The 26721-nt window shown below is 39.0% G+C and overlaps 2 protein-coding genes across 2 annotated transcripts; both read right to left on the minus strand.

Moving 5' to 3' along the window:
• Positions 1-7095: 7095 nt before the first annotated feature.
• LOC135541863 (homeobox protein Hox-C12a-like) lies at positions 7096-11358 on the minus strand. The gene is made up of 2 exons (XM_064968310.1): positions 10726-11358; positions 7096-9829 (listed from the first exon to the last, which is right to left on the minus strand). Exons 1-2 carry the CDS (start codon positions 11324-11326, stop codon positions 9591-9593), a joined length of 840 nt encoding a protein of 279 aa, XP_064824382.1. The 5' UTR covers positions 11327-11358; the 3' UTR covers positions 7096-9590.
• Positions 11359-21721: 10363 nt separating this feature from the next.
• Positions 21722-26138, minus strand: LOC135541063 (homeobox protein Hox-C13a-like). Its single transcript, XM_064967194.1, has 2 exons — positions 25478-26138; positions 21722-21988 (listed from the first exon to the last, which is right to left on the minus strand). The coding sequence occupies exons 1-2, from the start codon at positions 26136-26138 to the stop codon at positions 21729-21731; spliced, it is 921 nt and encodes a 306-aa protein (XP_064823266.1). The 3' UTR covers positions 21722-21728.
• Between the last annotated feature and the right edge of the window lie 583 nt (positions 26139-26721).

A 26721-nucleotide genomic window follows, 5' to 3' on the forward strand; every position in this document is an offset into this window, starting at 1 on the left:
TACACCGACATGCAGTAGTGTCTGTCACATGGTAATTAAGCATTGAGCCAACAACAAACAAATATTGATCAAATGGAATATTAAACGGACATCCAGTGGAAAGCATTCCCCCTCAAAACAACAACCTATAACCTCAATAGCTATACAAGTACTATATACCACCACTATAATGTCACTACGACAAACAATAATAAGCCAATGAGGCCCACATGTCTTTATCGTTCAGACGACATGTGCCCTGTCCCGTGGAGCTCTCAAACCCACTATGGGCACGCAAGTGATGGCTGCACCCACATGTCTTTATCGTTCAGAGGACATGTGCCCTGTCCCGTGGAGCTCTCAAACCCACTATGGGCATGCAAGTGATGGCTGCACCAAGGCCTCATCAGTCAATTCCGTTAATTAGCTGAGATTCAACTGGAAATTGTCAAATTTGAGGGTTATGACGAACCAGTCGGTTTGAACATGGTTCCTGCAAGATCAGGATTGGTTAGGCCTATATTTGATTCCCGCATGGCCAACATACTTAGACTACCGTACTATTATATTTTGAATGATTGTTTCCATCAAAAACGCTCATTTAATTTGTATTCATTTACTGAACTGCCCGAGTTTCAATGGAATTGAACCCAAATCGTGTCTATTTGTTCGTTCCATTAGCTATTTGACGAGAGGCGTCATAAACTTCATGAATTGAGAATAATCTTCATATATTTGTATGGAGTTTGGATAACAAGTCATGTGGTCGATATCCCAGGACCAGCCAATGTCTCCATTTTGCATAGACATACTCTAAAATCAACGGATAGAATGACAATATCAGTGCGTACCAATGCACGAATCAACAAGAAAGCCTACATTGTAATGCATCATTGACTTTGATAATGTTCTGACAAAACGTATAAAATCCCGTGCTACCTTTGTGAAAATAAACATGAACCCAAGTAACCACAAATGTGTGAATTTATTCATTAAAAAAAGGGAAATAGCGTTGCTCAGATTATGCGTGCTACTATGCTAGCGCAAACTAAAAGGTAGTCTTTTTCCGATTCTATAGTATTAATAAATGGGATAACATTGCTTTAGTAATAGCCTGGGTTAAAAATCACGACATGTCCAAAATACACGATGAACTTTCGCTGACTTGAGACATTTGGCATTTGACTATCTAAAACCAAACAGAAAAAACGCGGTAAAACGTTTTTCTTAAGTATCTGAAAGGTAAAGTAGATTTATGAGAGAGGAAATAGAATCTGTATTTTCTTACCGAATATCCGTCTTTGTTTCCTACAGGATTCGGTAGCGCTTAAGCATTGGGCCCCTAATTGAGCCTCTCTCTTTATGATGTTTAATTTCCTTTCCAACTCAAGACACTGCTGCCTTCAGATCTAGCGGAGACTGCCGCTTTTGAAGTTGGCATCCCGATCACTTTGGATATATTACATCTTCTATTCTTGTTGAGAAACAATTTATTCTTTCAAAACGAGCCCTGGAACCTTTCCTCTCCTGTCTCTCTCTATCCACCTAAGTTGTAAGTCTTTCTTTATACTCAACGAGAACTTTAAAATAAAATACAACCACAATATAGCTACGACTTTAAAGAACAGTTTTTCCCCCTCTTTTTTTAACCGGTCTTTCTTGCCCTTTTCCCAAAACATTTGCGATGGACAGTGGAGCCCCATATAAGGAGCTTGCTAACTTGACCTTCAATTTGTATGTGGGTTCCCGCCCACATAGACGGCAGGAAACACTGGGACGATGTGCCGCACCGTCCTCTGGGGCAGATGTGTGGAAACCTTGAACATCAAAACACTGCCATTTGTACGATGCACTCATGTGGAAACAATTATTTCTTTGATATCCACCTCTGAAATAGTTTTGCGCATGGCATTTTTCAGTAAGCATGTAGGTCTTCATACAGTAGGTAGGCCTATAGCCCAAAGGCAAATATGACGAAGGATTATGTCGAAAGGCCTAGCACATGCATACTGAACAGCCCAACAAGATACCAAATACAGTATAGTGATGACAATGACTCTAAAAAACACGCAGGTGAAGCGTTTTAGTTATCAATAGATTATGGCGATTAATTAGGCAATTTAATAACAGGCCTACTTTGAATATAAGAATAGACAAAATGTGTGCGTAAAACTTAAACCTATCTGATAAGTGTGTATAAAGTCAAAATGCTTAGCGTGCGTAAAGGTCGTAAAGGTCTGAGGAGACGCACATGATAAAGTCTGTCTAAACAGCAGTATTGCAAAAAGAATAGACAAATGGCGTGCATAAAACTTACTTAGAATCTAAGCAGAATTAAAAAAATTAAACCATTTGTAAAGAATGTAGGGTCTAATCTTAATTTGGCATAGGCCACCTTTTTGTTTTACCATGCTCCCATATTATATTGGGGCGTATAAATTCACATGCCTATTCCAATTCAGTTGTTGTTTACATTATATCTGTGTAAATACACTTTTTTTTAATTACGAAGAATAAGGCTGGGGCCATCTCGGAAAATGTGAACATAAATTCCTTCCATTGGAAGAGTCTTAATAACAGACACCAACATCTGCCGAGTTGAACAAATTGCCCAACTACAATTTAATAGTTTATACAAACGGATACAACTAAAATCGTTTTAGATTAGTTTGTTTGTTTTAATTGTGTTTAAACACTCTATAAAATGGCATCGCCCATATAGATTTTGAAACAAAACCTCAATTAATTTGTTGTCACTGAAGAAGGTGGGATAACAACACCTTCGTCTGTGGTTTGGATATGAAGTGTAATTCAATATTACGTTAGATTCGTTGTACAGATATCACTGATATATTGTTCACAAAGCCATATTTGAAGATCTATCGGTTGCTTGATAGAGAATTGTGATACGGTGTCTGTAAATAAGCAGCACATGCTCCAAATATGACCTTGACACCGATTTACCGAATTTAGTGGGAAAAATCCTTAGACTTTAGTTGGCTACAACTAAGGTTTGAAACTCGTTAAATAGTGCTATGACAATAAAAGACAGTGAATACGCCAGGCTAAATTGTGTAGGCCTCTCTTTCTTCTCTCTCTTTCTTCTCTCTTCTCTCTTTATTTCCCCCTTACGTGCACACGCACGCACGCACACACGCGCAAACAAACAAACAAACAAACAATGGTGACTGAACTTGGCAATTGGCTTTGGAAGTGAAAAGCAAATGGTGGAAAAAGGGGTTAAGAATGAATGGAAACTTCCTCTTTAAGAATACAACGTATCCAGAAGCATTTTCCAGTGATTAATCTAGACCCACAGGTTAGTGGATATAAATATACATTATTGTAAGCAAAATAAAGGCACATGGACCTATAATCAGTCCTCGTGTTTGTTAAAAAATCCAGGAGCAGGCTATTTTTCTCTACTTGGTTTGAAAAAACTATTGTGTTTCATTAGAAACTAAAATTTTTGCGTATTGATTATAGAAAACATAATTGGTATTAACATTGTAATACTCATGCTTATAGCCTACTGTATATAATGTAGGCATATTATGTAATTTTAGATTTTATCAAGGCATGGTTATTAACTTAAGCCTGGATAACGACTACACACAATCAGTCGAACACTATTTGCATATGCTGCTTGGCATAGGCTATTATATAATTTCATTAAGTTGTAAATAGATCAACTCGAAAGAAGAAAACTGAGGGGAGTAGCCTATTAAATAGTCGTTATCGGTTAGGAAACGTACCAGCAAAAAAAAGAAACACAATTTCTTCACGTTAAGGTATGCCATTGCTTTTCCATCCTGAAGTTCCAGACATGTAGGCCTTATTAACTCGTCTAAAAACTAGTGATCTGACTATAGGCTAATACTGAAGCGCTCAAATGTTACATCCCGTAGTTTTTCGATCAAGATGCTGAATGAACACAATAACACTTTTTGGGAAACCTAAAATTGTTTTCGCTTACAGCACAGTTCAAAAGGCATAACAGAAAACGGCAAAAAAGTATGTATTTTGGTTTTACACACAAACCTCACGCGTAAAACAGTGATATTCACTTCTTGTAACTAGCCTAAAACTTTTCTCTTTGTTTATCCCTGGACCGAGGTCAATTTAATATGTATGTTAGGCCTACGCTTCACCTAATAAATCAATTATGACGTTTACATGGAAAATATAAAAAATCTACTTGAAATATACATTTTCTCAATAGACTAAAGTAAGGAAAAACAATGTCATAAATGGTCACATAAAATTTCATACAAATCTGGTAAAACCATCCCAAAATATGGAAAACATTTATTAAGTTCTCATTCGTGGCATAATTAATACCGGAAGAAGGCTATCTTGGCCTTTTCTATCCTATCTTTTGTAAATATATATAATTATTGAAACAGTACACTCAACTCTAAAACTAGAATGCACACAACGTTCTTGAGGCCAAATTGCAATTTAGGTCCTTTTGGATGTGACACAACTCTATGGAGCGCAGAGACTTCACAAACAGAATCTCCCAGCCGGACTCTCTCCGCAGAGGGAGGCCTTGGTCTCACATTCAAGGTCTGCGTCAACGTAGACAGCTCTGACCTTTGAGCTTCACAGACAAGCCGCCATAAAAGAGCCTGCAGACCGTCTCAAAGTCAAAACTAGCTGTTGGTTATCCAATTTGATATATGTCATACACTTGCATCTGTATTTTCAATATACATGATACATTCAGCAGCTCCACTTGGACGTAGCAGATGCAAAGGGAGGTTAAGTCTATACAGACACATTTGACCAAAAGGTTTAGGTGAAAAACACATTCAGCGTCTCCGTGCATATGGGAAGATGTACTTTAACCGCATTAATAATTAGAATAAGACATTGTGGCTAGCCAACTTGATAAAATGTAACCCTGAAACTAAATCTAAATTTCACACGACTTGTTGTTTGACAGCAAGAACATGAGTATAATCAGTGCAGACACATAGCTCTGTATAAAGAGTAATGCCTAACATTTGTGACTCTTGTCCCCCCCCCCCCCCACTAAACATGCATGGCCAAAACTAGTGAATTTTACCTTTAAGTGCAGCCTAATTCACTTTTCGTTTCTTTTTCACAGACATACAATATCTAGGTTAGATTTAAAAACCGATTACGATAGGCTAATATCCAAATAATTAGCTAAATCTCAAAAAGGCTTTTAAATACATGTTTTTTAACGCAGATATATGGTCAAGACAAGACATTTGGATAATGCTTAAATTATTTGTTAAATTAATTTAGGCTAGAGAGCCTATGGATGGCCTTTAAAGTTAAAAGTGGTCGAAATTAACACTATACTATGTTTTCGCTAAACCCAATGTCAAGTTGAATAGAGGTAGGCTATGTGTGATCAGAGGCAGGCCAACGTGTGAATGTGGGAATCTGAAAGCATTTCTATAAATAAAGCATTAAGTTAACTCAAGTTCAGTGCGACAAATCCAGTTATGCAAACGCATGAATATGATGGAATAAGCTGTTTTATTCTAAACACAAGGTGGTAGTTGCTATTGATGTTTTTGGTGTCTGGAGCTGTAACAAGGCCCGATCCAATGGTTCTAAACCTGCGCTGAGAAACAAACATTTTCACAAATTAAAGTTCCTCTCATAAAACTACATCTATTAAGCAACGTGTATGGTTGAAGATAAATGACACATTTCAAGAGCAAAGCAAAACAAAGACTGATGCGCTCCTAAAAAAATATCGTCGTGTTGCAATTTCCGATAATCGGCCTACATTGCTTAACCATACTGTTATGCGGATGTGCAAGCAGCGGCAAAAGTGTTACACAGCAAATATATTATTTTATTGCATCCTCTTCGCAGCCTTGTAAAAGCATAGCTTGCTACGTCCAGCTTGTTTATAAAAGGAAACATAACTGGATTCATTGCTATCAGCTCTCGTACCACTCACACTATACCTTATAAAATGATTTACTTGAAATGAGTGGCTGAGAATCAAAAAGGCGTCAGGCTACCTCTGTTAGTGCGCCTCGGGCAAGGTGAATGCATTTGCAGTATTATGTTGGTTGTTAGGATGCACAGAATGGCGTGTACTCTACATGTGCTTTATGTTTAGCCTACATGCACACAGAAACGTCTATAACCCCTCCATTTGTAGCAATATTGATGTTAATCATAACTCCAATTACACAGAACAAAAATATAAACGGAACTTGTAAAGTGCTTGCCCCGTGTTTCTTGAGCTGAAATAAAAGATCCCAGACATCCATAAGCACAAAATATTATTTCTCTCAACGTTTGTGCACAAATCTGTTTACATCGCTGTTCGTGAGCATTTATCCTTTGTCAAGATAATCCATCCACCTGACAGGTGTGGCATATCAAGAAGTTGATTAAAAAGCACAATCATTACACAGGTGCACCGTGTGCTGTGGACAATAAAAGACCACTCTAAAATGTGCAGTTTTGTCACACAACACAATACAGACGTCTCAAGTTTTGTGGGAGCTGCAATTGGCATGCTGACTGCAGGAATGTCCACCAGAGCTTTTGCCAGATAATTTAACATTAATTTCTTTACCATTTTAAAAGCAGTTGGCAGCATGTCCAACTGGCCTCACAACCGCAGACCGTGTATGGCGTCATATTGACCAGTTTTTATAACATTAAAATATAGCCTACTTATAGCTTTCAATATGATAATGAATATAAGGATAATATAAAATATGTAGAAGACAACAAGCTGTAATCATCAATGCATAGAAGGTAAGTGAATTTCAGTTTTTGGTGACGTCAACCTTGTGAATTACGGTATGGACAGGCATGAGCTACGGACAACGAGCAAAATTGCATTTAATCTATGGCAATATGAATTACCAGAAATACCGCGACGAGATCCTGAGACCCATTGTGAGGCCCATTTTGTTTAAGGTATCTTTGACCAATAGATGCATATCTGTTTTCCCATTCATGTGAAATCAATAGATTAGGGCGCAATTCATTTATTTCAATTGACTGATTTCCTTATATGAACTGTAACTCGGAAAAATCTGCATAATTACCTTAACAATATGATAATAATATAAAAGTTAACATGTTTTAATAGACATAATAAATCTTACACATACATTGAAACATTCATATTGGTATAGGGCAGGGCACACAATCGCCAATGTATTCTATACACTGGATATGATGTTACATAACAACACAGACAAAACGAAAATCTTATCACATGGGACATTCTAAAATGCAGTTATCTACATTCTATTTTTTACAATATAGCATATGCCTACTCGCAAGTGAGTTGATTACGTGGAGACAACAAACGGGTAACATATTGAATAATACTGAGATGAGATGAGATGAGATGAGATGAGATGAGATGAGAGAGATGAGAGAGAGAGAGAGAGAGAGAGAGAGAGAGAGAGAGAGAGAGAGAGAGAGAGAGAGAGAGAGAGAGAGAGAGAGAGAGAGAGAGAGAGAGAGAGAGAGAGAGAGAGAGAGCGCAGCACAAACAATTCAGGACATCTATACTGTATTTTCATGAACGAAATTCCTATAGGGGAGAACTTATTCCAAATTCCTTGCAAACACTGTCACTTCGACAATAATACAGCTACTGACTACATTTGATAACATTAAAATATAGCCTAGTTAAAGCTTTCAATATGATAATGACTATAAGGATAATAGAAAATATGTAGCAGACAACAAGCAATAATCATCAATGCATAGAAGGTAAGTGAATTTCAGTATTTGGTGATGGAACTGATAGGCCCAAATTGCGTGACAAGAAATCCTTTTTGCGCAGTTTCTCTACCTAATTCACATCTTACAGTGGATATCCTATACAAGCCTACAGTACATGTACTTCTCAAAACATGTATTAGACTTTTTGGTATTAATATCAATCCAATCAAAAGAAGAGCCGTTTGCAGTTAGGACCCATTTTCACTGCCTTCATTCATGCCCTTGTGGGGCTAAGTAAGGGACGGCCTTAATCCAGACCATTTTCACCTCCTCCATGACAACTGCTCAGTTATTTACACAGGAAATACACGTTTTAAAGAGGGATCTAATAGGGATGTGTCCGAGTGTTTACGGAGAAAGATATTAGTCTACACAAGCCGCCAATTATTATTGCAGTAAACAGATCGCAGTCGATAAATAGTCATGACGGTACATAGGCTATTACTTTGCGCTCAAGCGTCGAGAGAATCCGCGGATCATTCCGCACAGAAATAGCAGCATGGACACTTGCCCACCCGTCCCAAAATACCCTCAAATAGCATATCGCAGTCCCCCCAGCCTTTAAAGACTGCAACTCAGCAAATGCGTGTGTGTGTGTTTGTGTGTTTAAGAGGGACGAGAAATGTAATACCAGATAACCGATATTGGCAAATAAAAGTGGTGTGACAAACAATATCGAAACGCAATTTAAAAAACAGCAGTAGGGTGTAGGGCCAGTTGTTGTCCTTGACCGTGGCCATGCACGTCCCCTAGAGCCCGTGACTGATTGAAAATACACAACTAAGGATTTCAATTACATGCCCCAAAACTGTCTTATTGTCCACTATACGATCAAGACAATAGGCTATCAAATAATAGGCCTATGCTTATTTAGACCATAGCCCAAATTCAGCCTTGCATTACCATTGTAATTGTTTTAGGATTCTGTAATTTAATGATTGTTATAGGTTCTGGGGTCGATTTTGGAAAAATATCATGTCATGACTTATTAAATAGACTACTGGTGGAATGTAGATTAGATGTAAACTATTATGCGCCATAGCCATAATGCACCGTCGCTTATATAGGCGTATAGGCTATAGTAGCCCTATAAACTCTGATTTATGAAACAGAATCGTGGTCAGTTCAATCATAATTCCACTAAACTCAGGCGATGGACGTAAATGGTTTATAAATACAGGCTGCTATGCATTCGTGAATTGAACTGATCTATTAATTGATACCTACTATTGACTTGAATCCAATAGCATGAAATCCGTAACTTTCTGTTAGCTTCATATTCTTCACAACTATAGGCTACTTGTTCATATCTTAAATCAAATCCATTTTTAAACCCCAGATAAACTTTGATTAGTTCCAAAACATTTTTTCAATGATTGTGACCATGGTTGATCTAGGACGTTCCGCCCAAGCGAGTGAGCCACAAGTGTGTAGGTATTGTATTGGTAAAGTTATGGGAAACTACAAAGTCAAATATACGTGTATCAAAAAATGTACAAATCACAAATTATATTTTCCCAAATTACTGTGCCTTTCATTCCAGGGCGTTTACTAATGAGATGTTTCTATAGGCCTATCAACGAACACAGAATACAGGCTAGGGAATACTTAACCCCTTGCACTGTTACTTTAGTAACGTTTTATGCAACTCAAGGTCAGATAAACATATATTTGGACTATTAATTTGTTTTTCGAAATATGTAGTGATAAACCAGATGCGTCCTTCTTCTTAAGGACATCAGACTTCATACTGTGCATGCTATGCGATCGAATTCGATTACACCAAAATACAGTACGTTTAATTTAAAATACTGCCTGCTTATATTCCTCTTCACAATCTCTCTTTCGCCTCTCTCTCCCTTTTAGAAGAAGGACAAGGCCTGCTCCCTAAGCATCAATCTCTTCTTCTTCATCCGCCGGTTCTGGAACCATATTTTAACCTGTTGGTCGCTGAGGTTTAGGCGGTCAGAGAGTTCCCTCCGCCGCTGTCTGGTGATGAACTCATTGAGCATGAAATCGCCTTCCAGCTCAGCCAGCTGGAGTTTGGAGTAGGGTTTACGTTTCTTTCGGGTTCGGGTGTGCATTGGATACCACGGGGCGCCTGGAGAGGGGGAGAAGAAGTGGATGGGTGAGCATGGATGAACGTATAGGCTCTATAGCCTATAGTTTGGCATACATCGCCAAGCTAAGGTAAAAGTCCTGCACTGCATCAGTTGATTCTATAGAGCTGGTTATCAAACGTATTTTGAAAGCTTTTGTCATCAGTGTGAGCAGTTCCTGGCCCAGTCTTAAAACAGACTCATTTAAAACAGTGAGTTAACGTTCAGAGTAGAACATGGACACTCAAACAAATTATATTATACTACTACTGTTTATTATGTAAAAGGTATTCACAATTTTGAATTTCACCAAAGAATGTGTGGTGAGACAGTGGGACGTATGACATCTTGTAATTTGATTGTGGATAGATACGCTGTAATTCACATTAGTCTGTGTCAGGTTTACAGTGGCAGTTAAGGTCGTCAATAACGATAGTCTCACTCTCAAGCATATCGAATTGCCAAAGGCATGCAAGATAGAGTTCGTGTGAATAACAGCATGTATTTCTTTCGGTGTCTGATTTTATTTGCAACAAACTATCAAATACCTTGAGTCTATGTTTTTCCTGAAATCCTATAGGTTGAAATTGTTCAAAATATTGTGTGTCAATTCTAATTTTTACCAGAAGACATTCTCATTTTTACCACAAACAACATCGAATTTTTATGGTGCTGTAAGGGTTTACTGGTGTGTAAAAGGCTGAGTGTAAACGAAAATATGTACCCTTCCTTGAATGCTTCCCCTAGCGGCGCTCACCACAACATGCAAGCCTCGTGTAAATTCAGCATCCTAAGAATTTATAAAGACGAGCAACAGGACTATCAACAAATCAAGAAATAAGATTCCAATGACAAAAACAAGCGCATTACATTCCATTGTTAATGTCAAATAACTCACCTCCACCCGCTGCTGTGCTTAGTGCGTGATTGCCAGGGGATGTCAACGCCTGAGCGATGCCTGCAGAAGATTTGCTCCCTTCATTGAGCAGCGATGAACTGGAGTCAGATTCTAGGGATTGACAGGATGGCGGATCTTGGGTCAACTGCTCGGGGCCATAGTCGTACTTGGAAAATGTACCATTGTTGCCCATCCCGTTGTGCAGTCCATGCTCGGTCGTTATGGAGGAAGAGGAGTCTCCTCTTGCCCTCTCTTCACGTTTGAGGTTTGCGCTTTCAGCGCAGGGTTCCCTGTTGCCGACACCATTGCTGTAAAAACATTTGCTTTCATCTTGTCTGGTGATTTCACATGCACGGTTGAAAGTGGGATTAATGGGCATGGGACTGCTAAAGTAGGATTGAGGATATCCATTGCACGGCTCCGAAGGGGTCCAAGGGAGCGAGCATACATTGTCCCTTCTTGGGTAGGAGAGAGAGGTTAGACCCGCCAGTTGTCCCCCGGACGCTCTGAAATTGGGGAGGTAAAATGTGTCTCCAGTGTGGATGTTTACCAAAGGTCCCACAAACCCGGAACCGGGATTAAGAAGATTATGCTCGCCCATTTCGGCGGGCCGACCAAGAGCTTCTAGTTTATAGCGATCTGACATTTAACATAGTGAAAACGAGCGGCGCGCCTGATTGGTCGGAATAGAGTCACATGTCTTCACCAACTTGCGTTACAGAAGGTGCCACCCACTATGTCCATGTCTGACCAAACAAATATTCACTTCTGTATTATGGGTTTTATATGCTTTTTAAAGTACATTTTATGCCAAATAAAATCTGGGGTTGTTTTCTCTTCATTGCTTGTTTTATTTATCTTTATTGCTTCAAAATACTCTACTCTTTAATTTTCAAGTGATGACCCAATCCATTAATATTAGGCTACAGGCCATATTTATCTTAGTAAAGTTTTCCCAGAGCCTGCTTTTTCTTTTTAATATGTCATTTAACGGTTACAAGGCAGCTGCACAAAGGCCTGTAAGTGTTATATTGTCCCCTCCCCCCCACCACCAAATATCTACCATTGTTGGGTGTACATGCATCACTCTTTATTTTAGAGCAAATTACAGACGAATTGAATGTCATATAAAGCTGTTATGCTCCACTTTACGGGTCTATTTTAGGGAACGACTGATACTCAGTCTCACTTCTCTCGTATTTACAGTAGCGGGGTCAGTAAGTTGAAACCTTTGGCTCTGTAAAAAAAGATGATCTGCAATAAGGTTATTTTAAGAGCATTTCCAAGGAACAACTTCAACATTTATCCAATTAAACGTTCGTAGCTTGTTATAAACTATTATTTTTATGTGGGTTTAACAAGGTGGTCAAAGCAGTCTAAAAGCGCGTCATCAGTCTAAATTCATCACAGTGCGTTTTTATTCAATAATTTGCAATTGAGCGCCCCTGTCCCAAACAAATTGAGTAAGGTAACTAAACATATATCTGTATGATACTGCGAAACAAGGGCTCACCGAGTATAATGATATTTCATGGAAAGAAATGGCAAAATAGGCATGCATTGAGCCGTGCGCATTTCCATGAGGAGACTGGTTGGTGCAATTAGGAAAGTGCTCCATTGCCACACAACAACGTGTATGAAATGAAATTGAACAAAGACGTAATTTTTGGCTTAGACATAGGCCTACCCACTACCCACTACCCACTTTTCATTTTAACATTACTCGTGTAGGCCTAATGTTGCTATTCTCGAAATTCCTAACAACCATAAGTAAGCTGTAAACAAAACATTGCATATTAAGAAATTGCTAATGGATTGCCATTCTTGTTACAGTGCAATAGTGGGCCTATGTGTGCATACTCCACATCTTAAAGAGAGGAGTCGCTATTTTATCAATGTGTAATAAACCTGCCCATACATATCACATTCATGGAAGCATTGGCTTCTGCAGCAGCTTCTGCGATGCAACAAAAAATAAATGATAGTGTCTGTAAGGATTCATATTCAACAAGAAGGATGGAAAAAGGCCTAATATACAATGCCACATTTATAACTAACAAATGTGCATTTGCATACTTCTGTGAGAAAGAAAATATTACATTAGTCTCAAAATAAAGATTGTTGTTATGTATGGAACATTTAAATGGGATAACGAAAGCTTTGCATTAGAGCTACGGAAGGAAGGCTTCTGAGGTCAATACGTGCAATCTTTAATTTTTGGGACACGGTTCTTAAACTGAATATGCGATAGATATTCAAAGAGCACGCATAGCCTGTTTCAGCTGTCAATCAATCTGTCCCCTTTTTACCTATAATAAAAGACAATTGAAGAAAAAAGAAGCCATATCTAACTAAGCAAGTCAGTTATAAAGAACAAAAGCTTGTTTACAATGAAGGCCTGCCGGGGAACAGTGGGTTAACTGCCTTGTTCAGGGGCAGAATGAGAGATTTTCACCTTGTCAGCTCGGGGATTCGATCCAGCAACTTTACGGTTACTGGCCCAAAGCTCTAACCACAACGCTACCTGCCGCAACTAGTTACGCGGAGTAGGCCTATATGCTGCAAAAGTTCACAAAATGTTGGCATATTATAATTATTATCAGAAAAAGACACCATCAGTCATCGACCTCCAGTCATTCACCGCTTCAGTCAATTTAAATGTTAGGGTACTAGGATGGTATTGACCAAAGTAGCAAGGGGAATCTCATAACAACAGTTTATGATATCTAGGATCCCTAACACACAGACCAATACATATTTGATGTTTGTGCTAATGTAGCCTATCCATTTCTCAGCGCACACAGTGCTTATCACAAGTTATGAAGTTAAAGAACAGTCCGTTTGACAAACACGGAAGTTACCTTGGTGAAAGAGAAGATAAGGCCTACCCATGCCGCATAATGACAACCATTGAACAAAAAGAATAACTACAAAACCTGACGCCTGGAAAGGAAGAAGAAAAAACAACAAGATCGCTTATATTTATATTGAACACAATATTTTAACATACAGTTTAGTTGTAAAAAGGTGATGGAACTTCCGCGTTTCTCTGACTCAAGTTCTTTCTTTACGTTTAAAAAAAAACAACTTAGAACGCAATGGGCCTACCAATTGGCGCTTCGGCAGTTCAAGGTCACTGTCTAGTGCATTGATGTCTGCTGGCTCATTGACACAACTGTCTTGGAATCTCTCGCCATGTCCAGGCAGGGACAATAGCGTCAACAAAGAGCGTTTCCTTCCTTTGAGTTCGTTACAACATGTTGTCAAAGTTACAGCACCGTTTTGAAACTCATGAGACTCGTTTGTCCCCCCCCCAAATCATCCTGAAAGCCAAATATTTATCAGACGTGTTTTCATTAGGCCACTATAGCTCATTCTTAGATGGTAGCATATAAAAAAGTATAGCACTTGAGTTATCTAATAGTTGAGTAGCCTAATTATATTTGTCCCATCAATATAATAATGTTTTTGAAATTTGTAATGTTTTTTCGTGAGAATGAAATTATATAATTATTCAGTCTACAGCCTATAGGTTTTGTACAGGCAACACCAATAGCAATATTAAATTGGCAATCTAGAAACACAACTGGACACTGGAATATAAAAGAAACTAAGGACTGCAACTTAATCTCCTTCATCAATGTTTAATGCTGACGCGTGTCGGGGCGCCTTCATCAGAGCACATGTTAGCACTTGATTGTTTCTTCATTATTTCAACAACTCATCAACATGGCATCGATATCATTTTGTACAATTTTAATCTGAGTTCGACACAGATTACAAGGCTATTTTAAATGTAATCCACGTTTGATTAGTCTACAACTCAATAAAAACAGAACGTGTTTTTACTTCAGTCAAATTCAAATGAAAAACCTAAGTACCAATTTACCCCACAATCAATGGCTTGATCTAAACAAAATGGTAACGTATAATGTACGTATACTGTATTATCGTATAAAGACAGCTAAAGTAAACAAAAATAAGAGAGTTGGATAAAATAAACAAGCCTCAATTTAATCAGGCTTATAAGGTTTACTTTACAAGACATCTGCAATTCGTAATATGAAATTTAGGCTACAACATGGGCACATAATAGGCATGTAGTAGCATATTGGGCATATAGTAGGCTACTACATGGGCACATAATATACTTCATGGGCACATTATATACTTCATGGGCATTGATTAAGAAAATATTCATACTGAGTCAATTGCATCTTTACTCCAATCGATAGGCCTACATTATTTGGTAGGCCACATTTTGTTTACCCTAAACCCTGAATATATACAACAAATACATAGCCTAAAACATCACCTGGGATGTCTTCAAATACTTTTGGAATTGTGTTTTCTATTTGTAGGATATATGACCTATTTTGCAACAGTCCGTGTGATTTGTTTGGTAAGGCACAACCGCATATTACTGACCCACATGTGGTTTTTGCACTGTGATACAAATCTCATAAATCTGTCTGTGTGTGGTGTGTGTGTGTATGATTGTGTGTCATAAAGACTTCCGATTACCTACCAAATTACTCATCCAGAATTAGTTATAACAATAAAAACTGTTAATCATATTTCGTCGCCAATAATTTTTGCTTAAAATAAACATCTGCCATAATATGTTACAATATGTAATTTCCCTGCGTGTGAATGCGTCATCTGAAAGGAACGGCTGCAGCTTTTTGCTGATGCAATGTCAACTCGAACACAGTTCAGCTGTTCAGGATAAAGGCAGTTCTTCTGGCTGACAAACTAGCTTTAAATCATACAACATGACATGCTATAAAAACCTCAATTCAAAAAAAGTTTAATTAGACTACTACTATCAACTACAATTGATAAAAACAAAACATTTCTGGGTGGGTGGTTGAGGTGGTTGTTTGGATTAGAGTAAGGCAATACGTAATAAAATCTCAGATCATTAAGACAAATCTTTTGATAAAAAAATCTAAAACGCGACATTGTTGTTCTTCTTCCAATTCTACTCACCTATATACTGCCAAGGGTTAATCCATCCACTACTTCCTGAAATTTCCATCCATCCACCACCAGAGGCTGTCATCCTCCTTCTCAGTTCAGCATGCCCACTCAGGACTGCACATATTCACTCACTCATACTCCGGCTTAAACTCTGGTCGACTGACCATGAAAGCCTCCTCTCTCTGAGCTCTTTCCCCAGATCGGTCCCCACGGTTCTAATGTAAGATATTGACTCACACGAGTGGACAAAATCCCTGTGTTAATGTAGGCTAAATTATATCATGTAAATTATGTAAATTATAAAACATAAAACTGAAGACATAATGTGACAAGATATTCAACAAAGAAATATAACCTAATACTTTAAGATGTTATCCAAAAACGAGCTACATTGTGGACTTTTTAGTTCAGGAACACTGTTCAAATGTAGGCAGGCTACAAGTGAGACAAAATAATACAGTATTACGGTATCGATGCTCAGTGATTTTAAATGTAAACAAGCAGCTCAACTACGTGCTTTACAGAAAGTGATATTTGTCAAAAGCCATTTCAAATGTTTCGATAAACCGAAATGTGAAATTGAAACTCCAGATAGTCTAATGAATACCGATTGCCCACAGCTCAGAAACGTAATGCATAAGCCTAAACATGAACAATCTAAACTGAAAATATAATCCATATTGTATTATATTTCATTGGATACGTGAATGCTACACTATTTTACACACAAATAAACACTCACTACTTCTTTAAAATGTTTGCCATTTGTTCAACAACTGTTTCAAATGGTTGTGTGTGTGACTTATTTCCATTCTAGAAATGAATTTGTAGATTTTCAGATATTTGGTTTTATAAGAGCAGTGATCGAAACCAAGCAAGAATTAGGCCGTGCTATTCCAATATGTACAGTCTATCAAAAGTGTTCGCTAAACGCCTCCATAGGCCTATGATTGTACAAATCTCGCAATATATTCCAATAAAATAGTTTTTTCTTGCTATTTAAAATTAAACAAAATAACAAACCAATTAGTTTTGAAGCTGCCTGTCTTCACTAAAACATGTTATTCCTATTACAGAACCTTTAAGGTTGTTTTCTACCAGTGCCATCTAGGCTACTTCATGAAATTGTGTAAGCAAAATGAGTGATAGTCCATAACCTTGGGCTACTGCACTCCCCACATGCAAAAATACGACCATAGGTGTGCATGCACACATAAATAAATGAAGTTACATCTTAAGAGGACAAATCTCATGCCGCTATTCTCTTTCCTATTATTGAAGTCCTAAATCTGAAACGGAGCAGGTATGCACTCTTGATATAGCCATACAGTTCTGCACATCTATGTCAACTCAAGGTATAAAAACAGCCTACATACCTTTAAAATGAGTTCATGGGCCACGTCTGTTTTCCTTTAAGGCAGATGCACAGCCTATCGCAAGGCGCACACCTAGAATCTCGATTTGAAAAGAACGCTACAGCTCAAACTTGTCAGTGTGAAACCTGATGGACTTGCAAGAAGTCAATGGTCTGTCTACCTGTTACACATGCTCAAAATACGACACACTCCCTATGATGACTGTGTAAGTGTGCAGTATAATTTAAGCTCTGGAGACCGGGGCGAGATTATTCTGTAAAACCGTCAGGCAGAAAATAAGGAAACATACTAAGAATAAGAAATATAAATGAACGACAGAAACGGATTAAAATGGCTATACTTCGGGGATGATATCAAATAAGCATTGACAGTAAACTATTTTATGGAATGCTAGCGATAACCTGTCTAGACTAGAACAACAATTATATTGCCTTGCAAACAAACCGCGAGGCCCACCATCCATCCCACCAGAGAAAGGAAGCACAACCTTCCCTAGTTTGCTATGCGCGAGCTGTTGTTATGTCAAGGTCAAAGTGACTGCATAGTCATGGTCAAGGGTAGCCAAGAAGTCACGTACAGACACAAAAGACAAGGAGCTCCGCAGTTGCATTTCAGGGTACGATACAAGCCCAAAAACTTTTGCTAAAAGTTTATTTAACAAAATATACTAGCAAACAAGGCCTACGGTTAAAAGTAGGACGGATTTGTTGCGTTTTAGAGAGTATGGCCTACATTAATAATCAACACGACTATGGCGCAAATTGGGCTACTATTTGAGCTCATGGACTACCAAGCCTACCAAGTCAGCTAATGAATTTTGCTCGATTAAATTAAGAAACACTCAAGATACCTTAGATAGCATATTTAAAGATACGTACAGCCTCTTTATGTGCTCTAATCACACGTCATCCACAAGCAATCTTACCAATATGCCAAAAGCACTATCACGTAGGCCTATAGAGTATTTAGTCGAGATTTAAAAATGAAACCATTAGGATCTGTCAATTCAGATAGGAGATGTTTCATGCAGTCTTCGAACGCAACTAGTAGCTCGGTATCCGTTTACACCTTCATTTTGAAATGGCGGGCTCGCATGTTCACTAAAGGTTTTCCGCAAAAAAAGTGAATTTGAGACACAGATGCAAGATAATAGAGTTGAAATATGGATTATTATGAACCTGTAAAATAAATTTTGAATATTGATGAAGAAATTATAGCCTAACATGTCTTAGGGTAAAATGCACGATATTCAAGGAATACGTGCTACACGAGGGTTACTTTTTTTATGCACAACTAAACGCGTGCGTAAAAGGCCAGTTTCCCCCAAAATATTATCCATTTATTCACCGATTGTTTCAAAACTGTGTGGCATTTCCATTGTCGAATTTCGATAAAAGAAAATGTAGTCTACATAGGTATATATAGGCTTTAGATAATATATTATAATATTACAAATGTAGGCTATAAGAGTCATATGATAATCTCAAATTAGTTAATGCCATATCTTGGAACACATATTAATTAATTCATTAATCACATTGCTGCGGAGAATAAAAACTGAAACAGCCAAGCGGCAAAGCGACGTAACAGACTTTTTAGGCTACTGACTAAACGTTTTGTTAATAATCAACACAGACAATTCTTCTTTTGACAAAATACCTAGCCTATCATTCCATTTTGACATAATTATATTCAGAATATGTAGTTTTAGTTTTCACTGAGATATTTTCACTTAACCTATAGACCGACTAAACCCAGTTTTGAAAGTGATTTAATTGGCATGACCTTCTTCCAATATCGAATTAAGATAGTAAGGAGGTTCATTTGTATCAGCTGGTTCTGAAGTAGATCGACTTTTTGGTCTTGAAAGCAGAATTAAAATGATATGACGAGGACAAAGTCTGGATTGCGTAATCATTCTGGAATCTAAACCATAGTCATGGATCCTTTTTCAGTTGAGGGGTTCTTAACCATTTAGTCCAGGAGTATCCATGCTGAACGTCAGTGAAGGTGGTTGCATGTAAGTTCAAAGAGGTAATGTTATCAAATTAGGCTGTGGCCAAATTACGGCACTTTTATTAACGATTCCACTTGAACATTTGAGGTTGGACTGCTGTTTATTTACCAAATAAGAACATTTTCCAACATGCATCATAATAACCTAACTAGAATATCATCATAGGTTATTATTTCCTTTTTTGGATTGTGGTCCATAATTTGGTATCTCAACAAAAGTCCATATGCTTTTCTGATTTGCACAACATTTGCGTATACAGTCTTAGCTCTCATGCACCAACTAATTGTCAATGCGCAATTCAACGTCAATTCCACGTTGGTTCCACGTAATATCATTGGAATTACATAGAAACAACGTTGATTCAACCAGTGTGTGTCAGTTGGTGAAGACCTCAGACAAAGATAGATAGATTCAAATCGAATCAAAATGTATTTGTCATTTTAGCAGATGATATTCCGTGTGTAGCGAAATGCTTGTTCTTCTATATCCGACAGTGCAGTAATATCTAACAAGTAATATCTAACAGTTTCACAACATATACCCAAAATACACGTAAATCTAAGTAAGGAATAGATTAAGAATATATATACAGTTTTCTGGACTACACCACTGACTGTTAAACAGCCATCTTAAGCACGTCAGAGGCTACTGCCTATAGAGTACAGAATATACATATGAGATGGGTGATGCAATATCTACAAACAATGAAAAGTGACTAAGATACGGCCTAGGAACATTCTCTTGCCTTGTTCAGAAGCAGAACGACATATTTTTACCTTGTCAGCAGGAGGATTCGATACTACAACCTTCCAGTTACTAGTCCAATGCTCCAACCACTAGGGTACCTGCCGCCCCAGAGTAATAATCTATGTCTATAGGCAGCAGCCTTTGACGTGCTGGAGATGGCTGTTTAACAGTCAGTGGTGTAGTCCAGAATACAATACAATATATACATCCGAAATGGGTGATGAAATATATAAACACAATTTAAAAGTGTCTAAGATACCGTAGAATAGTGTGGAGCGCGGTTTATACATATGAGATGAGTAATGCTAGATACAGAACATTATTAAAGTGGCTAATGATCCATTTCTAAAAGTGGCCAGTGATTCCTAATCTATGTCTGTAGGCAGCCACCCCTGATATGCTAGTGATGGCTGTTTAGCAGTCCGATGGCCTTGAGATAGATGTTTTTCATTCTCTCGGTCCCAGCTTTGATGCACCTGTACTGACCTCGCCTTCTGGATGATAGCGGGGTGAACAGGCAGTGGCTCGGATGGTTGATGTCCTTGATCATCTTTTTGGCCTTCTTATGGCATCGGGTGCTGTAGGTGTCCTGGAGGTCGGGAAGTTTGTCCCCGGTGATGAGTTGGGCAGACCGCAATACATTCTGGAGAGCTTTGCGGTTGTGGGCGATACAGTTGACGTACCAGGCGGCGATAGAGCCCGACAGGATGCTCTATCTTATGCATCTGCAAAAGTTTGTGAGGGTTTCAGTTTGTCAGTGATGTGTACACCAAGGAACTTACATTTACATTTACATTTAAGTCATTTAGCAGACGCTCTTGTCCAGAGCGACTTACAAACTTGAAGCTTTCCATCTTCTCCACTGTGGTCCCATCGATGTGGATAGGGAGGGGGTGGTGGGGGGTGCTCCCTCTGCAGGTTTGGCGATGTCCACGATCATCTCCTTAGTTTTGTTGATGTTGAGCGAGAGGTCATCTTCCTGGCACGACACCCCAGAGTAGACATTAAGCGATAAAACCTGATGTGGGAGACGGGTTCAGATAGAGGTTCATGTCGATAAAATAGAAAACAGATTCCATCGAAAACAGGTCCATTTGATCTTGTTTGATCGTTATATTTCTTTATTTATGAAACATGTCTCCATTGAGTACATTTCGATCGAGCACCACATCACAGTTCAAATACTGCACCAAATAAAATGAATAAAATGTCTTACAATCGGAATGCACAGCCCGAATGCTATAAGACCTAACTCACTATACAAACCAAATGGCAAAAGATTCTGCAATACTTTTTAATATTCTTATACGGATTACAATCATTCCAGTTGCATTACAGAGACATATCCTTCACTGACAAAAATGATCAAAATATGAGAACCATAAAATAGTCTGTAGCAATTTACAACCCCTGTTATACGAGACAACTTGTAATTAAATATGCACGATACTGTACAATACACAATAGTAACCTTGCTCAATCCCGTGGGATCAAACTAAAACGGCCATATACAATATCATTGAAAAGTGAGTTCAGTCTTGATGTGTCCAACACCTGACAATGTCTGTACAAGATAACTGTATGAAATCCCCAAAGACCTCCGTTTACTTTATCAGGCACAAAAGTTTGTAATTTAGGTCTGAGGCTATACCAACAATGCTGGTATTGCTTTCGATGCCCCTTTAAGGATGTGATCATTCGTTCCAACCAGTTTCCATTCAATCTCCTGTATTTCCACACAGTTTATGTCCAAATAGGGATGTGAGATTAAGTTTGTGTTGTGCAATGCATCATAGGTGAGAATTCTGTCGATGTATAAATATCGAGCGTTTCTGTGATAAAAAGTATTTGAGTTGTCATGCCAGTGAGATTGGACTGAATCAAGTGGCATGCATGTGAGAGCTTGATTTAGATTTACAGACACATTTTTTCTCCTTCACCCGCCGGTTCTGGAACCAGATGGTGACCTGGCGTTCAGAGAGATTAGAAGTGGCAGATATTCGACGTCTCTTGTCTTTGGTGATGAACTTGCTGCCTGCGTACTCTTTCTCTAGTTCCTTCAGCTGTATCTTGGTGTAAGGAACTCTCTTTTTGCGGCCTCGTCTGTAGCTGCTGACCTCTGGCTGCAAAGGGACGACATCTGAGAAAAGAAGGGCATAACACACTGAAAGGAAGGCCGAGAAAACAACGACTGTTAGCCTACATTTGAAAATGAGAAGAAACAATTGGAAATATTGTTTTTGATTATATTTTATTACAGGCAGAACAATGTGAAAGCACCCAGCACTGGATTCTGATGCATTGCATTTAAAATGGTCCCGTAGATTGGGCAGGGCTAGGCTATAGGCTACTTTATTAAGGGCCTAAATATGGGCCTAAATATTTGAGGTAGGCTACGGTTAGATTGCAGTCATTATGGTATAGTTATATCAAAATATACACTTCATGACCAAAAGTATGTGGACCTGGATTGCAGTTGGCATTCCAATTAATCTCAAATGTGTTCATGGGGTTGAAATAAGGGCTCTGTGCAGTCCAGTCAAGTTCTTCCACACCAATCTCGACAAACCATTTTTGTATGGATCTCACTTTGTTCACAGGGGCATTGTCATGTTAAAACAGGAAAGGGCCTTACCCAAACTGTTGCCACAAAGTTGGAAGCACAGAATCGTCTAGAATGTCATTGTATGCTGTAGTGTTAAGATTTCCCTTCACTGGAATTAAGGGGCCTAGACCGAACTATAAAAAACAGCTCCAGACTATTATTCCTCCTCCACCAAACTTTATAGTTGGCACTATACATTGAGGCAGGTAGCATTCTCCTGGCATCCGCCAAACCTAGATTCATCCGTCAGACTGCCAGAAGATGAAGCGTGGTTCATCACTCCAGAGAACGTGTTTCCACTGCTCAGAGTCCAATGGTGGCGAGCTTTCCACCACTCTAGCCAGTGCTTGACATTGTGTATGGTGATCTTAGGCTTGTGTGCAGCTGCTCGGCCAAGGAAACCAATTTTATGAAGCTCCAGATGAACAGCTATCGTCCTGTCATTGCTTCTAGAGGCAGTTTGGAACTCTGTAGTGAGTGTTGCAACTGAGAACAGAAGATTTTTTACGTGCTACGCGCTTCAGCACTCAGTGGTCCCATTCTGTGAGCTTTTGTGACCTACCACTTCGCCACTGAGCCATTGTTGCTCCTAGACGTTTCCACTTCACAATAACAGCAATTACAGTTGACTACGGCAGCTCTAACAGTGCAGAAATGTGACAAATTGAGTTGTTGGAAAGATGGCATCCTATGATGGTGCCACGTTGAAAGTCACTGAGCTGTTCAGCAATGGCCATTCTACTGCCAATGTTTGTCTATGGATATTGCATGGCTGTGTGCTCGATTTTACACCCCTGTCAGCAACGGGTGTGGCTGAAATAGCTGAATCCACTAATTTGAAGGGGTGTCCACATACTTTTGTATATATAGTGTATTATCTAAATCTTTAAATTACTTCATCCTCACCAAGCCCATCTCCGGAAGTCCTCAGACATGGATGTATGTCTAATACTGACTTCTATCACGGTGACCTGCTAGCTAGGCACACCATGGTGACCATAGTGGTCCAAACATAGATATGCAACCTATGCATAAAAATGAAATTGGCATAGTGACAGGAAAACACTGCGAATATTAAGCCTTAATAATCTGAATTGGGGCTATGATTAGCAAGAAGGCACCTCGGGCTGTTCTTATGCACGACAGAACAAGTAGGGCCTGGATACAGCCCTTAGATTTGGTATATTAGCAATATACCACAAACACCCGATGTGCCATTTTGCTATTGTAAACTGGTTAACAACGTAAATAGAGCAGTAAAAATAAATGTTTTGTCATACACGTGGTACACGGTCTGATATACAGTACCATGGCGGTCAGCCAATCAGAATTCAGGGCTCGAACCACCCAAGTTCACCCACTTGTAATAGGTTGGGAATAGGCTGGGCAGCTAATCCTATCTATATTAATGGCCCCTGATTTTAAACTTGAATGCAGCTTCAATTGATGTAGTAGAGGACATCACATCCTATTCATTTGATCATGCGGCTGGGTTGTGCATGTGCACACACAAGCTCATTAGTTTGATTTGTTAACAGTCCTATTATAGCCTATTTATTAATTCTACTGAGTTTTATTTCAGATTGTTTAATATAGGAGTGCATCGACAGCAGAGATTATATAAAGGACTATTTTAATGAGGTCATGAACAACATTATGAATGGTTAATTGGTCAATCGAACCAAGGGCAATAAAAAATAAAACTGTACAGTACATATGAATATATTTGACTGTTCAAACACAGTAAGTCTATTCTGTGTTTTGGGCATATAGCCCCAATACTACACTATATTACAATAGGCTATTGACTGTATTGGCATACGACAAGAGGTAATACAAGCTCCAAATGTCATCAAGCCCATCAATCTATGAGCGATTCGTCAACAAGGTAGTATTCAGAAATCGAATGTGCTATTCAATAGTGGCAATCGGCCTACTTGTCTCTCTGCTGTATATATAACGGAGTGTCACAACATAACTAACGGATCAATTCGGTTGAACTAGACAATTTATACATGAAAGGTTTCTAAGGCTACTTATAAAATGGAAACAAAACTGAAAATGTATATTTCTATGAATTGACTCAACGCATTCATTGCCTATGGATAATTTATTTGTCACACACACACACACACACACACACACACACACACACACACACACACACACACACACACACACACACACACACACACACACACACACACACACCCTATATGGAGTCACCCTTGAATACCATTGATTTGGCATTCAATTTGAAATATTCACGATAAAAACTGAAAACAAATGTGCTCGCAATAGCAAATTGAGAATAAACGCAAGGCGTAAAAATCGCGTGCTTCAAGGCACCACTCCCTGTTATGACTAGATTTACTGCAATGAGCAAATATCTGTTATTTTATCTGGGAGGGCAACGGTGCCCTGCACCAATCCATAAACCTCATTGTAGCGACTATAAAATCAAAGGTGTTGTTTTTTTCCATTGTTTCTAGTTCAATGTCCGGCTGTTGAAAAATGGCCTCTTCTCCGGAATTGACGCGAAGAGGAACATAAACAAACACTCTCACTACCCTGTGATATCATGCACTTCAAGTGCGTTATAGTCATAAGCTGTTTTATATGACAAGGCTATACAAAGGAAATGGGGTTTACATTAATAAATTAATGAATAAATAAAAGCAAATGTATGTCATGAAATGTCGATCCTTTCTTAGAGAGATACGTATACAGTGGTAGCCCAAAGTTGCTAAATTGTTGCCACCCCTGCAATTTTTTAAAATATATATATACACATTTTCTATGACATTTTTTTGCAGGGGTGGCAACAATTTAGCAACGGTGGGCTACCACTGCTAAATGAATATAAGGGAAACACTGCGGGCGTGCGCACACACACACACTGCTGGTCCTGTTCGTCTTAGTGCAGTGCAGGTAACACTAACAAGTGTGAAGCGTAAAAACCACTTGGTATTATTAAACATTACATGAACCATGCATTTTAATAAAAGTGAAAATATTTCATACCTGGGAATGGAGATTTCCAGAGATGTGTTGACTGTGTTTGCTCTTTAGAACAGTACACCTGTCCGTCCCAGCCATTAGATAGAGCCCAATGCTGATATCCATCCATGGGAATCAAAGTATCATGTCTCGGTTCCGGGTGCGCACTAATACCGGGAACCACAGAAACGTCCAAGTAACCTGGGACAGTCTGGTATGAACTAGCAAAACTCGGGTAAAAGGCGAACTCCTTTGCCCTGCCTGACAGCTCTTCCGTGGGCAGTGCCGCGCTTGGTTCTGTATACTTCTCGGCAGGGTGGTAAGAGCATGGCTTCTGCTGCAAGTTAACGTTGTGCGAGTGTGACAATCGACAACCGTAATAAGGGCTTCCGAACGGGTAGCCATAACCCAGGGTGGTGCTAGAGGAAGTCTGGGTAGCGGGGCAATGTCGCCCTGTGTCCTGGGAGGGTATTTCCGAGTACACAGAACCCTGGTGGCTTAGGCTGCCGGAGTGTCGTCCCAACGCTGAGTGCGAGATCAGTTCCCTGCAGTGAGTAGCAGGACAATTCCCGCCTAGTCCCTCCATTGATTGGTTTTTATTCTGATTATTTTCATTCGGGCTTTTTTCATATACGTACATTAAGGTGTCCGCCCAGCGTGGATGCAGAACCAGCGAAGTCGTCATATCACGGGTTGCCGAAGCTTTTTAAAAGTCGACTACTCCAAGACTGACACCTCATCTCCAAGCACATTTTACGCATGCGCAATACCCAAGTGTCCAGTTCATTATTGAGACCCTAGATCCGCTGACACGTGATAAAATAACGAGACCGACACGAGAGTGTGCTCGGGGTGGGGGCGAGAGGCTCATCCCTTTAAACCACCACTGGTGTTTGTTTCTTGATTGTAAAGTCCAGCGGATACTCTCATTGGCTTGGGTTGTCAGAGGCAAGTATCCTTAAAGGGGACGTAAACATGCTCAACAGCTTGAAGGTGGAAGAGGCCATAATCTTCCTATTTTACAAAACGGAAAAGTATTTAATCTAAACCACATAACGTTGGCGATGTCGAAGAATTCGCCGGGCCAGTGATACTATTTAGATACTTGTGAAGATTTTCGGTTCTTGATAAGGTAAAGATTAGGCTTGAATGGCGTATTTTGGTTAACCAATATTCGGATGTAATCAACTAGGCTAAGGTACATCACGTATAGTCTAATGTTTTGAAATACAACATTTAGCAACCATCAGCGAAAGGATAGGCTACGT

The sequence above is a fragment of the Oncorhynchus masou genome, chromosome 6 (assembly GCF_036934945.1).
Source record: "Oncorhynchus masou masou isolate Uvic2021 chromosome 6, UVic_Omas_1.1, whole genome shotgun sequence".
Taxonomy (NCBI): domain Eukaryota; kingdom Metazoa; phylum Chordata; class Actinopteri; order Salmoniformes; family Salmonidae; genus Oncorhynchus; species Oncorhynchus masou.

What these genes read in the sequence shown, in the direction of transcription:
- LOC135541063 (XM_064967194.1), bottom strand. Translation starts at nt 26,138, where the DNA reads ATGACGACTTCGCTGGTTCTGCATCCACGCTGGGCGGACACCTTAATG. An exon ending in CTGGAAATCTCCATTCCCAG is followed by an intron (nt 21,989 to 25,477) that starts GTATGAAATATT and finishes TTCTTTTCTCAG; the next exon opens with ATGTCGTCCCTTTGCAGCCA.
- LOC135541863 (XM_064968310.1), bottom strand. Translation starts at nt 11,326, where the DNA reads ATGGGCGAGCATAATCTTCTTAATCCCGGTTCCGGGTTTGTGGGACCT. An exon ending in AAGCACAGCAGCGGGTGGAG is followed by an intron (nt 9,830 to 10,725) that starts GTGAGTTATTTG and finishes CCCCCTCTCCAG; the next exon opens with GCGCCCCGTGGTATCCAATG.